Source organism: Hyla sarda, chromosome 8 (genome assembly GCF_029499605.1).
Source record: "Hyla sarda isolate aHylSar1 chromosome 8, aHylSar1.hap1, whole genome shotgun sequence".
NCBI classification, from domain to species: Eukaryota; Metazoa; Chordata; class Amphibia; order Anura; family Hylidae; genus Hyla; species Hyla sarda.
In genome coordinates, this window is record NC_079196.1 from 149083132 (window position 1) to 149100717 (window position 17586).

The 17586-nt window shown below is 41.2% G+C and overlaps 1 protein-coding gene across 3 annotated transcripts in view; it reads right to left on the bottom strand.

Moving 5' to 3' along the window:
* Positions 1–17586, bottom strand: part of MYO1B (myosin IB) — a 219646-nt gene that overhangs the window by 166293 nt on the left and 35767 nt on the right. For all 3 annotated transcript variants that reach the window (XM_056533486.1, XM_056533484.1, XM_056533485.1), the window contains exons 2-3: positions 17084–17224; positions 6590–6705 (exon numbers count right to left, since the gene is read on the bottom strand). In XM_056533486.1, the coding sequence (XP_056389461.1) occupies positions 6590–6705; positions 17084–17218 (251 nt within the window). In that variant the 5' untranslated portion in view covers positions 17219–17224. The remainder of the gene's footprint in view (positions 1–6589; positions 6706–17083; positions 17225–17586) is intronic.

A 17586-nucleotide genomic window follows, 5' to 3' on the forward strand; every position in this document is an offset into this window, starting at 1 on the left:
CACTGCTCATGTTACATAAAGGATCTCAAAAAGCGACTAGCATACATATCCCAAAAACAGTTGTAATGTGGATAGCAGTAAATACAAATTAATTACATAATAGTAGTTAATGCAGAGATATATAAGCACAATACTTCACCATACTAACACTGTTAATGGGCAGAAGGACACTAGCGCGACACCACCCCAACGCAGTGTTTCAGCAAACTTTTGTCCAAGGAAGGTTTTTTCTATATAGAGGACAGCCTCTGGGGAGGGTATACACAAGACACTTTATTTATCGTTGGATCCAGAGTGTGGTGTACTGCACGTGCACCGAGCCTCCGACCCCGTGATCTCCCGACAGCTGCGTCACGTGATCGGTCTCGTGACGTGGCTTCCGGGGGTGGCAGGATGTGTGGCAAGTGTGCCAAAGAATTCCGCACTCAGGTGAGAGGAGATTCTGATAATTACTATTCCTGACTAGTCATTGAACGTTGGGGGCATAAATACTATATCCTGCTGGGAGGACATCACCCCTCAACAAAGGTTTGCATAAACGCTGCGTTGGCATGGCGTGGCTCCAGTGTCCTGCAAATTGAAAGTGTTGGTATGGTAAAGTATTGTGCTCATACACTGCTCAAAAAAAAATAAAGGGAACACTAAGATAACACATCCTAGATCTGAATGAATGAACTAATCATATGAAATACTTTCGTCTTTACATAGTTGAGTGTGCTGACAACAAAATTACACAAAAATGATCAATGGAAATCACATTTATCAACCCCTGGACGTCTGGATATGGAGTCACACACAAAATCAAAGTGGAAAACCACACTACAGGCTGATCCAACTTTGATGTAATGTCCTTAAAACAAGTCAAAATGATGCTCAGTAGTGTGTGTGTGTGTGTGTGTGTGGCCTCCACGTGCTTGTTTGACCTCCCTACAATGCCTGGGCATGTTCCTGATGAGGTGGCGGATGGTCTCCTGAGGGATGTCCTCCTAGACCTGGACTAAAGCATCTGCCAACTCCTGGACAGTCTGTGGTGCAATGGAGTGAGAAATAAATGGTGGATGGAACGAGACATGATTTCCCAGATGTGCTCAATCGGATTCAGATCTGGGGAATGGGCGGGCCAGTCCATAGCATCAATGCCTTCCTTTTGCAGGAACTGCTGACACACTCCAGCCACATGAGGTCTAGAATTGTCTTGCATTAGGATGAACCCAGGGCCAACCGCTCCACATGCTGGAGGATGTTGCAGGCAGCAGAACATTCTGCACAGCATCTCCAGACTGTCAGATATGCTCAGTGTGAACCTGTTTCATCTGTGAAGAGCACCAGTGGCGGATTTGCCAATCTTGGTGTTCTCTGGCAAGTGCCAAAATGTCCTGCACAGTGTTGAGCTGTAAGCACAACCCCCACCTGTGGATGTCGAGCCCTCATAGAGTCTGTTTCTGACCATTTGAGTAGACACATGCACATTTGTGGCCTGCTGGAGGTCATTTTGCAGGGCTCTGGCAGTGCTCCTCCTGCTCCTCCTTGCACAAAGGCGGAGGTAGCGGTCCTGCTGATGAGTTGTTGCCCTCCTACGGTCTCCTGATATACTGGCCTGTCTCCTGGTAGCGCCTCCATGTTCTGAACACTACACTGACAGACAGAGCAAACCTCCTTGCCACAGCTCACATTGATGTGCCATCCTGGATGAGCTGCAGTACCTGAGCCACTTGTGTGGGTTGTAGACTCCGTCTTATGCTACCACTAGAGTGAAAGCACTGCCAGCATTCAAGTGACCAAAACATCAGCCAGGAAGCATAGGAACTGAGAAGTGGTCTGCGGTCACCACCTGCAGAACCACTCCTTTATTGGGGGGGGTCTTGCTAATTGCCTATAATTTCCACCTGTTATCTGTTTCATTTGCACAACAGCATGTGAAATTGATTGTCAATCAGTGTTGCTTCCTGAGTGGACAGTATGATTTCACAGAAGTGTGATTGACTTTGTGTTGTTTAAGTGTTCCCTTTATTTTTTTTGAGCAGTGTATATCTCTGCATTAACTACTATAATGTAATATATTTGTATTTACTCCTATCCACATTACAACTGTTTTTGGGCTATGCATGCTAGTCACTTTTGACATTATTTATGTAGTGGGATACTTGAGTGGCACCCTTTTTGTTTTATCCCCCCCCCCCTTTTTTATCCCCCCCCCCCTTCTATTTTAGATGTGATATGTATTAATAAAGATTTATATACTTTGTAACAATTAGGGTTTAAGTGACGCCAGTTCTTTTGTGGGTTTGCATCTATCAACTTTGCCTAGAGAAAACCCCTCTAAATCATAAGTGTAAAAGGATCTTGTTCCAGAACTGGGCACCTTATTTAAATTTTTTTATGCATTACTTAGGATTTTATTTTTATTTTTTTTAAATCCTGGCTGTGATAAAGAAAAAAGACTGCCAATGCCTAGGGCAGCACCATTTTATAGAAAGAAAATATTTTATTTTAATCATTTTTTTCTTAACCCTGACCCCCACAGGATTGGAATGAAAGAGGGGAGGGCAATGTGAACTCACAAAAAGGATGGGGCAGGGACTCACAAATCAACTCCAGATATTTGATCTCCAAAGGCTGTGTTCAAACAGTGTGGCTTTTATGTGTTAAGATGTGTCTTTCTGCATGATTTTGTTGAAATTGCACTATTTTCCTGGCATTTTGTTGTCAAGACTTTAAAAAATAAAAAACAAAAAAAAACAAAAATCAAAACAAAACCGGTGCCATCTTACAGCAATTGCAGTTAAAATTATTTAAAAATGGAAATGCACCATGTGAATGCAGCCTTAGACTACATCCACCAAAAATATGCATTATGCAATGGCTGTGCAATGATTATCGGCATCATTGTGCAACTCATATGGGTTTAGATTCAGACGCATGCGTTTCATAGCTTCTGTAACCATATAAAATGCATTAACAAGGCCACACCTGACCACGATACTGCCTGTCGATAAGTTCTGTGCTTGTGAAAATGGACATAATGTTAGAAATGGCTGCATTTCCTAAATGGTCAATGCAATATTTATGCAAAAACCACTTGGATTAAAGTCTACACTTCAATTGCATATTGATGGCTTTGCTTCAAATCTAATGTGCTGATGTAAAGGCGCTAAATTATGGAAACTGCATTTTAGGTTTAGAAGTATTTGGACAGTGGCTCATATATACCATATATCACACACACAGTACATTTGGCTTTTGCTTTTAAGAATTGCAAATTAGGGAGCTATTGAAGTCAAATTTGCTGGAGGCAACTGGGCTGCAGCTGGTGGCTTTAAAGCATTTAAGCAGATTACTGACATGGAACCATTTTTTACCCAGGAGAGAACATTAGGGCCTATTCTGTATTAATGAAGTCTGCAGAACAAATTACTGTATTATTTCCTCTGAAAGCCTTTTGTGTACGAGACTGATAAATACATTGTCTAGTGACATCATAAACATGGCCAGCTCTGTCTGCAGTAACACCTGCTTGCCTTTCACATTATTTATTTTGGAACCAAAAAGTCAATGTACAGTATGAAACACTATTTGCATTAATTTTAATTTCTCTCTATAATGGTTTTCTTTTTAGAATTACTAAAAGATTGTTAGGTTTTTATTAGACTGTTTCAGACTTTGATTCACAGGTCGAAAAAGTTCTGACCATCTTTTTCTTGGTGGGAATTCTCAGCCATTTATTCACAGGATATTAGTAAATATGATGGGTTGAGAGAACACACCCCTTTTGTCGATCACCCACTACCCTTTTCCAAACGACCTTGCCCCTTTTTCTGATTTGTCAGGCTTGCAAGCTAATATTGGTGCACATAAAGCAGGTCAGGTTCTCAATAACAAAATCAGGACACGGGTGTAGTCTTTGTATATATATGGTTGTAAACTTTAACTCTGTAGAGTTAAGTTGGTTTATAATGGTGGATATAAAAGTTACTACGTGTTCTGAAATAGAATTAATACACAAACTGAATGGAACATATTTATTGTATTATGTGCAGAATCTTGTAGCTTGAATGTAGACAAAGGCTTGTATTCCACATTGACAATGCCTCCTTGTATCCCAGCTCTCTCAATCTTTTTTTTTTTTTGGGTGCATGTAGCACTGTAACCAACTACCAAAAAAGAAAGTAAATATGCTGAATTGGTATAATTTGGGAGCAGCATGTCACATTCTGTCAGCAGTTACACAATCCAGTGTGTGTGGCTCGGGGCCACTGTCTGAAAGGCCAATGCTCTACTCACATGCTGCAATAACTGAATGTCAAGTGCTTACATTCCAGAAGTGACGGGGCTACAGCAAAAACGGTGTTGACTCTTAAACATTGAAATTCTATGGGATCTGGATAAATACAGACAATGCAATAGGAATATAAGAGAAATCCTGGAATAATCATTTTATTTACTGCTCACTTTGGCTATTTTCATCACATGACATATTTCTCTACCATGCCGAGCATTTACTGCCAAGTTTATGATAATAAATAGAGGGAAGGTGACAGATATGTTTAGTTAAAAACAGAAAATGTATCTACCTATAGAAGTGACAAATTCAGAGGGTTGTTGGCTTAGCATTCTTAGTATGTTTAATGAAAGAGTACATAATCAAAATGTTATTGGAAATAGGTCGCTTATGATGATAAGGAATCCTTATTTATGCAGTATTGCAATGAAAGGTTTCCTATATTTCAAGGACCGATGCAGTAAACTATGCAAAGAAGTCAACCTCTGGTCCCTGTAGTGTAGGCTCTGGTAGTCAGCAGTGAAGGTAACACTACTCCCAGGGTGGTTGTTACTAGGAATAGACTTCTTGCCATGAAATTGTGGTGGTGCTAGTGCTATTATAGAATGGGTTGCCCATTGAATGGGCAGGACCGGGGGTGCAAACAGAGCAATGTCTGTATTAAAACTACATGGATTGGTTTCCAGTGTGCATGATGCTGCAGCCTATGCATTACATAAATAGAGATATTGTGCAGTGTGCCACCAGGAGAGTGTAGGTGTTATGCCACAGAATAGCACATGGAGGCCACGGTAGCAGAAGTGGGATCTCTGATCCCTGGGGCACCTTTACAACACACACATGCCAGTGGTAATAGGGGGCTGCACAGGTGTTTGGGCACACCCCAATACATTTAGCGGTTGATGGGGTTACAGGTGCATTAGTAGCTGAAACCTTGGAATCAGGAGGAACAGGACATCAGTGTAGTTCAGTGCATTACGTAACTTTACTCTCAACAAACGGATAGTCCATATTTAAAAATTTACACAGTGCAAGTGCAAGTGAAACAGAAACCTGTGGTGGAGAGTTAGCCTGTGAGTGACCAGAGTTAGTTTCTGGAATATTAAAAAAGAACCTGACAGTTTTATGCTTCCCACCCCACCAGTCTTGTGTGACGAGTCTCTCCCTTTACACTGCTAGAGAGTGGTCACTGAAGCCAGCCAAGCAGGGAGCAGCTGCCGGGTTCCCTGAAAAGTCTATGAGGTGACAAGTCATGTCAGTGGCTTCTGGCCTCATTCTGGGGATGGGATATGACAACAATATATGAGGACGGGACATGGGGTTGGGATATGACAACAATATCTGAGGACGGGATATGAAGTCAAAGCTTCCTCCTTTGTTTATTTTCCTCCCCAACAATGATTAGGAAGGAAAAAAACGGGCAACGCCGGGTATTCAGCTAGTATATCTATCTATCTATCTATATATGTGTATGTGTGTGTTTTTTTGTGTATAAATGCATGTTCCAGCATAACTTCATAACTTCCAAATAGAGTGAGATATTTCGACGTAACTAGAAATATTCTAAAACTATAGTAGAGTTGAGTGAACACTAACCCACCCCCTTATGTGAGGGGTTGTGAAGTTTAGTCTAAAGGACTTCTGGTACATCTCATAATCGCATTACTCTCGGGCTGCAGAGATTGCCTAGGACTTTTCCACATCCTGCAAATGTCTGGCAGGAAGCTGCAGAGAAAAGTTTTAAGGATGGGATACGAGGTCGACTAGAGCATCATTGTCACTTTTCCTCTCCAGCAAGGTTTAGGTAAAAAGACTGGGAAATGCTGGATACTCTGATGAAACAATGGAAAATACTGTTGTGATGACACATTGGATGATAATGTAGTAAAAGTTAAATACTAAAGACATTAGTTTTTTCTTTATTAAGGTAAGAGTAATAGTCAGTGTGTGAAAAAATAGAGGATCTGAGAGTTTGGTTTACTGACTCCACAGCTCTGGTTTACAGTGTAATTAAAAAAATGTGTGTGTTGTGGTATATTCACACACTGCAGTCATATCACACAGCCCAGTACTGGCCATACACACGCGATCAATGAAATACATCTGTAGCAGCTTATCCCTCTCCTTATAGCAATAAACATACTTGTTTGGCCAGTCCAAGTACATGTTTATGGGAAATTACAGAAGATCAGCCGACCGCTATTTTATGCATGCTCCCAGCTGAAGTCATCACGACAAAATGGAAACAAGAAGTTTATATGAATATATATAAAAATATATATGAAAGATGAAGGTACACACAATACTCACATATGTGGACTTAGTTCATAAAAGTTTCGATTCCTGTATTCTTCCACTTTGTCCGGTGTGTAAATGGGCAGTGACCTGTAGGGGTTTACAGATATAACCACGCTCCCTATGTAGGTCTGTAAGTAAAGAGACATCATGTTATTACAGATGCAGGAGTATAAAGCTTGCTCTTCTATCACTTTTCCTGCAAATTATACAACACAATATAGAGTAGAAAAAGTTAGCAGCTATAATAGGTTTTTCCCCTTTTCAGTCACTACTATCTATACATTTTTTCAGTATTGGATATTTTTGAGCTCAGCTACATTAGGGTCCAGTTAGGAGAGGTCTCTCCTCCTTATTATATCTTTAGATTGTTACTGTTATGTTTCCCTGATGGTCTGAGCTCTAAATTTCCATCACAGACAATGAAACGTACAAAAGCAGGATAAGCTCACCACCACATTTTCTATCTAGATCATGAGTTTAGGGACCAGCCGTGACTGCCAGGCTATGTACAATCCAGAGCGAAAACAAGGGATAGTCCAGCAATACAACTCCGCGTAGAATTCTACTTTATGTAACTCAGATTAAAATCAGGCAATGAATACACACATGGAGTATGGTTGAGGTTTTTCAAGTCTAAATGACACCTAATCATGATTAAGAGTCTTCAGACTTGAATCCCGTCAACCGAGCTCCATGTTTAGCTTGTCAGATTTTAAGATGGATTGAATGAAGATTTTTTTCCCAAATTGTTGTGCTGTCCTCTTCTCTTGACAAACAAATATATTCTAGCTACCTTTACAGGGAGTTTATGAACTAGCTGCATACTCATACATAAAATACAATTATAAGTATGCTGTAAGCTCCATTTATTGGTGGCTGCAGACAGCCAGCATGTTAATACTAAAAGGAGCTTTCCAGGCTAATATGATTGATAACCTCAGGATAGGCCATAAATCGCTGATCGGCGGAGTGCCAACATCGCTGTTGATCAGCTGTTCAGCGCCTGCAATACACAATGAATAGTGCTGGAACCAGTTGGTTCTGCAGTTCAGATGACATTCAAGTAAATGAGAGCTGACCTCCAGTAACCAGGCCCAGCCATTATACAGTGATGGCATGATCAGTGCAATGGCAGTACGAAACAACTAGATTTGTTATAGGCATAGAACATTAAAGCCACAGCAATTAAAAAAAAGGTACATGCTACAGATATGTGGATAGGCATATGAGGAACTATATGAACAATACACATTTTAGAGTTAGTTGGCTTACAAGGGGTTCTCCAGGACTTAAAGAGGTACTCCGCTGGAAAACATTTTTTTTTTTTTTTTTTTTTATCAACTGATGACAGAAAGTTAAACAGATTTGTAAATTAGGGGCAAAATGGGAAGAAAAGAAAAGAAAAAAAAAAAAAAGAAGTTATGTGTGCAGTTCACAAACCAAAAGTCAGATGTACATGTGGTTAAAAGGGTCGATCCCCACCAACCAAATATAAGAAAAAATGAAATAAATTGTATTAACCACACCTCAAGGACCTCACCATACCATATCGTACACAATGACGATAGTTGGAGACAGTTTGTATGAGACAAATGTGTAAAATTTATTACACAATCATAAAGGAAATAAAAAACAACAAGCAAAATATGGAATAAAATGGTTAGAATGTTGCACTACTTGACTATATGTTTTACCATTGGGCCCTAATGGTAAAAATAAAACACTGCTAATGATGGTTATATCACGTTTACAATGGTGGTAATATCTGTTAATCCGGCAATTTTGATTAACCGGCACTTTGAAATACTCCAGCAAAATAAAATAGTTCAGCATATGCTATTGAACAATGAATTAATAATAGATAATGGTCAGTCTCTCAGATGAATATAATTAGCCGCCTACAGTGTGTAATGTTGTTATATCTCACCGGGTCTCCGGCCGCTGGTCCCGTGCTGCAACGGACCGAGAGTGAAGTCCTGCGGCTGTTGGAATGGTACGGGCACTGAAGTCCTCTAGGTGTCTATGGTAGCAGGCTCTGTATGCACGGGATGGGATGGTAACTCACGAGCTGTCTCTAGATTCGAGCTCTAGCAGGAGGAACTCGTGGCCTGATGTTTCAATACTCCCAAATACAGACCAACAGTTGATGTACGAGGATCTTTTGGCTCAAACAGTCCAGCAGACAGCGCGTCTAATACATGGAACGGGGACCCAAGTGTGGTAGGCAGATAGCTTCAGTTGATTTAAGCCAGCTTTGATGTAGATTGTGATCTAATAGCAGTGCGTCTTTTTTGGTGCTATATTCAGATTACACAAAACCCTAGACGCGTTTCAGGGTGCTTAATCCGACCCCTTCCTCAGTAGACAACCCCGGAGACCCGGTGAGATATAAAACACAACATACTGTAGGCGGCTAATTATAGTCATCTGAGAGACTGACCAGTATCTATTATAAATTCATCATTCAATAGCATATGCTGAACTATTTTATTTTGCCGGAGTATTTCAACGTGCCGGTTAATCAAAATTGCGGGATTAACAGATAATACCACCATTGCAAACGTGATATAACCATTAGCAGTGTTTTATTTTTACCATTAGGGCCCAATGGTAAAACATAGTCAAGTAGTGCAACATTCTAACCATTTTATTCCATATTTTGTTATTTTTTTATTTAATTTATGATAAATTGTTTTATGATTGTGTAATACATTTTATACATTTGTCTCCAACTATCATCATTGTGTACCATAATGTTATGGTGAGGTCCTTGAGGTGTGGTTAATACAATTTATTTCAGATTTGTAAATTACTTCTATTTAAAAAATCATAATCCTTCCAGTACTTAAAGCTGCTGTATGCTTTACAGGAAGTTCTTTTCATTTTGAATTTCTTTTCTGTCTGACCATCGTGCTCTCTGCTGACACCTCTGTCCATGTCAGGGACTGTCTAGGGCAGGATATGTTTGCTACGGGGATTTGCTCCTACTCTGGACAATTCCTAAAATGGACAGAGGTGTCAGCAGAAAGCACTGTGGTCAGACAGAAAGGAAATTCGAAAAGAACTTCCTGTGGAGCATATAGCATCTAATAAGTACTGGAAGCATTAAGGTTTTTAAATAGAAGTAATTTACAAATCTGTAACTTTCTGGCACCAGTTGATTTAAAAAAAAAAAAATAATTATATTATATATATATATATATATATGTGTTTTCCAGCGGAGTACCCCTTTAAACACTGATGATGGTAGCCTCTGATTCAAAGATAAGAACCTGTTTTCCATGTACTATAAGACTAAAATCTGAAATACAACATTGCTGCATGGTACCTCGGCTTTTTTGGAGATGATGAAGGTTAACATATGGCTACCAGGTTTATGTAGGCATATTAATAGCTTTATAGACGCATGTCTGGTTCTTTTAATTAAGAAACTAAAGCAACCACATTAAATTCCTTGGCATCTCCTCTCCCACCAGTTAATATTGCACTTGGCATACTTCCAAAAATTCATTACACCGATTTACAAGTGTAAGCATTTCTGAGACTGTCAACAAATTGAACACTGGTCGTGATTTATCAAAATGTGCGGAGGGAAAAACTGAACAGATTTGCACCACAGCAACCAATTGCACCAGTTTGTAGGAAAAACAAACAAAAAACACACACACGCACACACACACATATATGAACATAAGTGAATTATGTTTTAATAAAAGTGCCGAAAAGAACAGGTGCAAACTACTGACTGTTACATTTTTTATATGTTTGGGGAGATCATACATTTAAAAAAAAAGAGAATCCATTGTCAAATAGTTACCTATTTTTCAATTAACTTTCAAGTTAAAGGGGTACTCGGCTGCTCAGAGTTTGGAACAAACTGTTCCGAACGCAGGAGCTAGTGACTTCATAGCCCCGACCCCTCATGACGTCATGCCCAGCCCCCTCAATGTAATTCTCCCATAGACTTGCATTGAGGGGGGGGGGGGGGGGGGGGGAGTGACGTCATGAGGGGTCGGGGCTATAAAGTCACGAGCTCCCGGCGCCGGCTCCAGCGTTCGCTGCTCAGCATTTGAAACAAACTGATCTGGAGTACCCCTTTAAAGGGATAAGCATTAGAATTACCAATAAGAAACACAGATGACAACAGGTGATTGACATAACCCAGCCGGATGCTCCTCCCTCCTTCTCACAGCACGTTAGACCAATTTTGCATTGACGTTGTGCTTCGCCCCCTCAGGAATCTGTTCTTTTTTAAGTGCCAAACCAGATTCCGGAAAATTCAATTGGCTTAAATGGGGTCCAACAGAGATTCAGTAGTTTACTAGAGAAAACTAATTTTTTTTCTCTGCTAAAACCGATTGAGTTGCTGACAGAGCTCCATATAGTGAAGCCCAACGTCAATGTGAACTTAGCCTTACAGAGCACACCCACAAACCCATTCACCCATGTCCGCGACACATTATCTGACAGGTATAATATGCTAAGGTGCTTACTGATAAAATGTTTCCAGCTCAAGTATACGGAGTGACTCCATAATAATGTAAAAATTAAAATGCAAAGTTAAAAAAATAAAAAAGTTTCAGTATTTTGTTCAAAATAGTTTTATTAACAAAGTCATACATTCCTTAGAAGGTTATGTTCACATTTAAATTACAATTACTGAACACAAAGCCAGGAACAGATCATAAATGGAGGACACAATAAAAAGAGACTTTTCATTTAAAAATCCATTACTGGCTTTGTGTTCAATAATTGCAAACAAAAAAAGTAAACATCCTAAAAGGCCATGTTTTTTTTTTTTTGATCTGTGAAAATTGCATTTTTACTGCTCAAAAAGTGTTCAAACCCCTGGACATATACAACTTTATTACCGTATATACTCGAGTATAAGCCGAGTTTTTCAGCACGATTTTTCGTGCTGAAAACACCCCCCTCGGCTTATACTCGAGTGAACTCTCCACCCGAAGGTCTTCAACCTGCGGACCTCCAGAGGTTTCAAAACTACAACTCCCAGCAAGCCCGGGCAGCCATCGGCTGTCCGGGCTTGCTGGGAGTTGTAGTTTTGAAACCTCCGGAGGTCCGCAGGTTGAAGACCACTGCGGCCTTCGACATCATCCAGCCCCCTCTCACCCCCTTTAGTTCTGTACAGTACTCGCCTCCGCTCGGCGCTGGTCCGGTGCTGCAGGACTGTCCGGAGAGGAGGTCGTCCGGTGGGATAGTGGTTCCGGGCTGCTATCTTCACCGGGGAGGCCTCTTCTAAGCGCTTCGGGCCCGGCCCCAGAATAGTCATGTTGCCTTGATGACGACGCAGAGGTACGTTCATTACCAACGTACTTCTGCGTCATCGTCAAGGCAACGCCTCTATTCTGGGCCCGAAGCGCGGAGAAGAGTGGCCCCGGTGAAGATAGCAGCCCGGAACCACTATCCCACCGGACGACCTACTCACCGGACAGCCCTGCAGCACCGGACCAGCGCCGAGCGGAGGCGAGTACTGTATAGAACTAAAGGGGGTGAGAGGGGGCTGGATGATGTCGAAGGCCGCAGTGGTCTTCAACCTGCGGACCTCCGGAGGTTTCAAAACTACAACTCCCAGCAAGCCCGGACAGCCGATGGCTGCCCGGGCTTGCTGGGAGTTGTAGTTTTGAAACCTCTGGAGGTCCGCAGGTTGAAGACCACTGAGGGCGGATGACGACAAGAGGATGATGAAGGAGGGGGGGGTGGGATGATGAAGGGGGGGTGGGGATGATGAAGGGGGGGTGGGGATGATGACAAGGGGATGATGAAGGGGGGATGTGTGGGATGATTACAAGGGGATGATGACAAGGGGGGATGTGTGGGATGATGACAAGGGGATGATGAAGGGGAGATGTGTGGGATGATGACAAGGGGATGATGAAGGGGGGGGGATGTGTGGGATGATGACAAGGGGATGATGACAGGTGATGATGATGAGGGTCTGGATGATGACAGGCGGTGATGATGATGAGGATGTTAATGACGGGGGTCTGGATGATGACAGGGGGGATGATGTATTTCCCACCCTAGGCTTATACTCGAGTTAATAACTTTTCCTGGGATTTTGGGTTGAAATTAGGGGCCTCGGCTTATTCTCGGGTCGGCTTATACTCTAGTATATACGGTATACTCAAAAGTAAAAAAAAAAAACTACCATTAGTTCACACACATTGGCCCTTATTTAATAAGAGTGTTGTGTAGGTTTCTTTGTGGACTTTAATTCCCTACAATTTATTTTCCACGGTATTTACTAAGATTTCCCTACACTTTGCTTTTTTTGCACATGCTCTGATCTGTCTGGTTTTCTTCAGCTCAAACTCACCACATTTTCTGTGGAAACTTTAGTACATATGTTGGGTTTTTGTGAAAATGGAGAGTTAGTCTGGGTTTTTTAAATTCTGGCGCAGACAGAATTTCTGGAGCAATGTGACAGAATCTGGCACACAACCCAACAAAACATGTCGGGTTTGCAATAGTAAATGAGGGCCAGTATGTACGCAAATTCAAATTGAAACAGATAACTAATACAAAAAAAATATAAATCTGGAAATTTCCAGATTTTTTGCACCTGAAAATAACAGGCGTAAGCTAGACGTTCAGCTATTTATGAACAGGACAAAATACACAAAATGATTGATTATGAACACTAATTACCTTGTAAAGCTAAAGACACCAGAAGATATACACTAAAGCATATAATAATCAACTGTGGGATTTCTAAATTTATAATCACATACACCCTAATGGTAACTACAAGATGTCCTGTCTGGCAGCTTTCTGTATTCTAAAATACAGGTTATAAATATAGCAAAGGTTCTAGGGTAATTTGGGGATTTGGTGAACAGGAAGGTTTGATTGAATGAGCATGCGGAAAAGCTAAACAAGACACTTTGTTCAGGATTGCCTTCTAATTGTATAAAGACATCTGCCCATCAAGATTATCCTCTAGAACAGAAGTTCCCAATCTGGGGTACGTATATCCTGCAGGTACATTTAAAACATTCTGTAATGGCGGCCCCTGGTTCGCATCTAGCAGGTCCTGGTTGGGCAGTCACCAAGGAGCAGAAATCTTCACACAATACAACAGCAGTGACTGCCCGACCAGGAACTGCTCTTGTGCACCCTCAAAAGATCGGAGTTCAATCTGTTACTAGAAAATATGGATGTCAACCAACATGGCTGTCACAATGTAAGTCATTCAGCTTTCTCAGGCTCCTGAATTCCAGATCTGCTTCTTTGCAAATCATAAGTCTGGGAAAGCAAAATGACACGGTGACAGAAACACCAGGAGGACCAAGATGGTTGCAGTGCCTTCACGGCTTAGGTGCCATACGGTGCTGAACCGAGCCCTCCAGCATTTTTCCATCCACTCCAGTCTCATCCTGGAGGATATATCCTCATCCTATATGGATATAGCCCCCTCTCTCTCTCCCCCCCCTCCCCAAATTAATATAAATATAATATTAATATAATATAATATTAATATAATATAATATTAATATAATATAATATTAATATAATATAATATTAATATAATATAATATTAATATAATATAATATTAATATAATATAATATTAATATAATATAATATTAATATAATATAATATTAATATAATATAATATTAATATAATATAATATTAATATAATATAATATAATATAATATAATATATATATACACACACACACACACACACACACACATATACACAGAGTAAAATCTCCCTTAGCGGACACTTCCCAGTAGCGGACAGTATTTTTTAATTCCTCGGCAGAGTCCTATAAGACTTAATGCATTTGCACCCTCTGCAGGGGCCTGCTTCTGTACGTCCACCAGCCACATCATTCGCCCCCCCCCCCATGCCACTCTATTCCCCCTGTGCCAAATCATACAGTCCTTTATTATCCACTGTGCAACATAATTTCCCTTGTCCCCCCCTGTGCCATTTCATTACCCTTTTACTACCCTCTGTGCAAATTCCTCACCTCCTTTTACCATCCCCTGTGCCATTTCTACTCCCTGTGCCAATTCCTTACCCCCTTTATCCCACCTGTGGCAATTCATCCCCCCTTTATCCCTCTGTGCAGAGCAGAGGACGTCAGGTGAACTTTAAACCTGCTGAGAGCCCCTGCACCTGAGCCTGCAGGGGAGGTAAGAACAACAACAGGGGAGAGAGGGAAAAGTAATGTGGCATGAGGGGTGGGGGGGGGGGGGAATGATTTGACACAGGGCACTAGAGGTTCAAGAGTGGAGGAATGAAGTGGCATTGGAAGGATCAAGAGGGGGAATAAAATGGCACGAGGGGGGGGTGAAATGGAACAGAGGGGTGATAAGGGGTGATTAAACTGCACTCTGAAATTCTACTGTAATATTGCTTTTAATCCTGTTTTGTAGGTAATTACACTCTGGAGTGATTACAGTACAGTATTTAGTCATTTAGAAAGATTTGAGCCTTCCCCCCCTCCAATAGAGGACATCTCTCTCTCTGTCTCTCTGTCTCTCTGTCTCTCTCTCTCTCTCTCTCTATAGAGGACTTTTTTTTTTTTTTTTCACAAACACACACACACACACACACACATATAATCCATATATAATTTATTAAGCCACTACAACATGTGACTGGTACCAAAGGCACCTGACACTTTATAATAGTAAGTTTTGCTTTGCAAATGAGAATACTACCTGACTTCCTTTTTTCCAAACAAAGGAGTACCGTAAATGTTAAATTTATGTTAAACTGCATTTATTGACTATATATCATGGAACTAAAACTTCTATCAACTACTAACAGTGCAACAGGTCTCACCCGATAACATGAAAACACAATAATGCAAATATTAAGCTACCTCATTTAAACAATGGAAGACCAAAGTACCTGGCAACAAAAGGGTGACCCAGTCTCCAACAAGCCAACCTTTTTCAATTGAGGTGCTCATGCACCATAGACTAAAGTCGAACTGACTGACCAACATGTTTGGCCGACTGCCAACTCTCCAATGACAGATGAGAATGGTGGAGAAAAGGGCCGGATGTGTTGGATTTATGGTATGCAACACTGTTCTGGGGGCACAAGCCAGTGCGGTCTGGCTCCAGAAAGTTAAACAGATTTATAAAATTACTTCTATAAAAAAATCTTAATCCTTCCTGTAGTTATCAGATGATGAAGTTGAGGTTTGCTATGGGGATTTGCTCCAACTCTGGACAGTTCCTGAGATAAGCAGAGGTGTCAGCAGAGAGCACTGTTGTCATACAGAAAATAACAACTCAACTTCAGCAGCTGATAACTACTGGAAGGATTAAGATTCCCAAGGTGACACAGTTGACAATTACAATTTAGCCATACCTGTTGCTGCATTTTAGCAGCCTTTAGCAAGCTAAAAAATAAAATAAAAATAAAAAAAGCTTTTTACCACTGTCCGGATAGGGGTGGGTATGCCCCATGGCCGCCATGCTTATCTCCTGTATGTCAGCACTGGGACTGCTGGGTGTTTGACACACAAGTCCCAGCGCATGCAACCCTGATCATTCTTACTTGCGTGCGTTGCGTTTTTAGAACAAGCGCCTGCTCTCAATGACCCCAGTGCGCCTGCGCAATGCCAGAGGAGAAAGTGAGTGAGCTCTCCGTTTATGCCGCTGTAAAAAGGAGAAGGGGAACTGTTGTATAGTGTAAGAATGATCAGGGGCGCATGAGCATGGATTTGTGTATCAATCACACAGCAGTCAAATCGCTGACATACAGGGGATAAGCGTGGCAGCAACTGTTCCTGACAATGGTAAAAGGCATTTTTTAGCCTGATCAAGGCTGCTAAAAAGCAGTAAAAGGTATGGCTAAATTGGAATTGTGAACGACTGGGAATAGTTTAATGGGATCTATTTTGCAACTGTCACGCCCACTCCCATAGACTTGCATTGAGGGGGCATGGCTGTGATGTCACGAGGGGCGTGGTCGACCCCTACAACGCGAAAACAGCGCTCGGACCATTGCTAAATAAGTTTAAGAAAATAATATGTAGAAAGACACGTGATTTGTCAGCTTTCTATTAATCATATTATGAAGATAGGGAATATGGATGTCAGAGGGGAGTTCCCATCTCAGGACCCACTATAACCCAGAATGGAGAGTTGCCATAAGTCAGATGCTATGTATCTCAAGGGCCTGTTCCATCCATGACAATCTGCCCTCTGCAGTGGTGTAAAACAGTGCCCCCTTTAAAATGGAACAGTGAGGTGTCCTGTGCAGTCTCCCCCCCCCCCCCCACCAAAGCTGGCCCTGTGTGCACTTCCCACCAGATAAAAGAATCCAGCTACCAAACAAAGTATAAAGATAGACAACAAACAAGAGTGGATTTTCTGCAATTTTTGAAAGGGTACAATCTGCTTGGAGAGTGAGAATTTCCACCCATTTTATGCATGGGTTTCTGTTGGGTGCCACAGATTTTATTTAAGCTCAATCCTGCATTAGAATTAGAAATAGATGTATGTATACTTACATAAATTTCACTGTGATCAAAACGTTTTTTGAGGTTATTGATAAAGGATTCTTCATCGAGTGGTTCTAAAAGAACCATATCCCCCACACCTATCATGTTGTCCAAGAGTGAGGTCTTACCCTCCATTTTGGCCATGGTGCCCTAAAGGAGTAAAAAGACAAAATTCACAATTACACACTTTCATTTCATGGTACGGGGTCACCAAGAGGCACATGCAAGTGGCCAAAGTAAACAGACTATTGTCATAATATCAATTAGTATATCGATCTGGAATTCTTCTGTTAACAGATAGAACAGGCGAGAGCTGGATTTCAGTAAAGCTTGTGAGGACACAGGCTTTGGTATCCTCCAGCCAACAACCTGTTTGGTTTCACCCTCAATGGAATTGAAACAGGTCATAAAACATTGTAAGTCATTATATATATCACTATTTTAAACTATCCTGGATTTGTAGGGCCAGTCCAGGATCTTCCCTATGTGTGTTATTGGTCTGTCACAAGCAT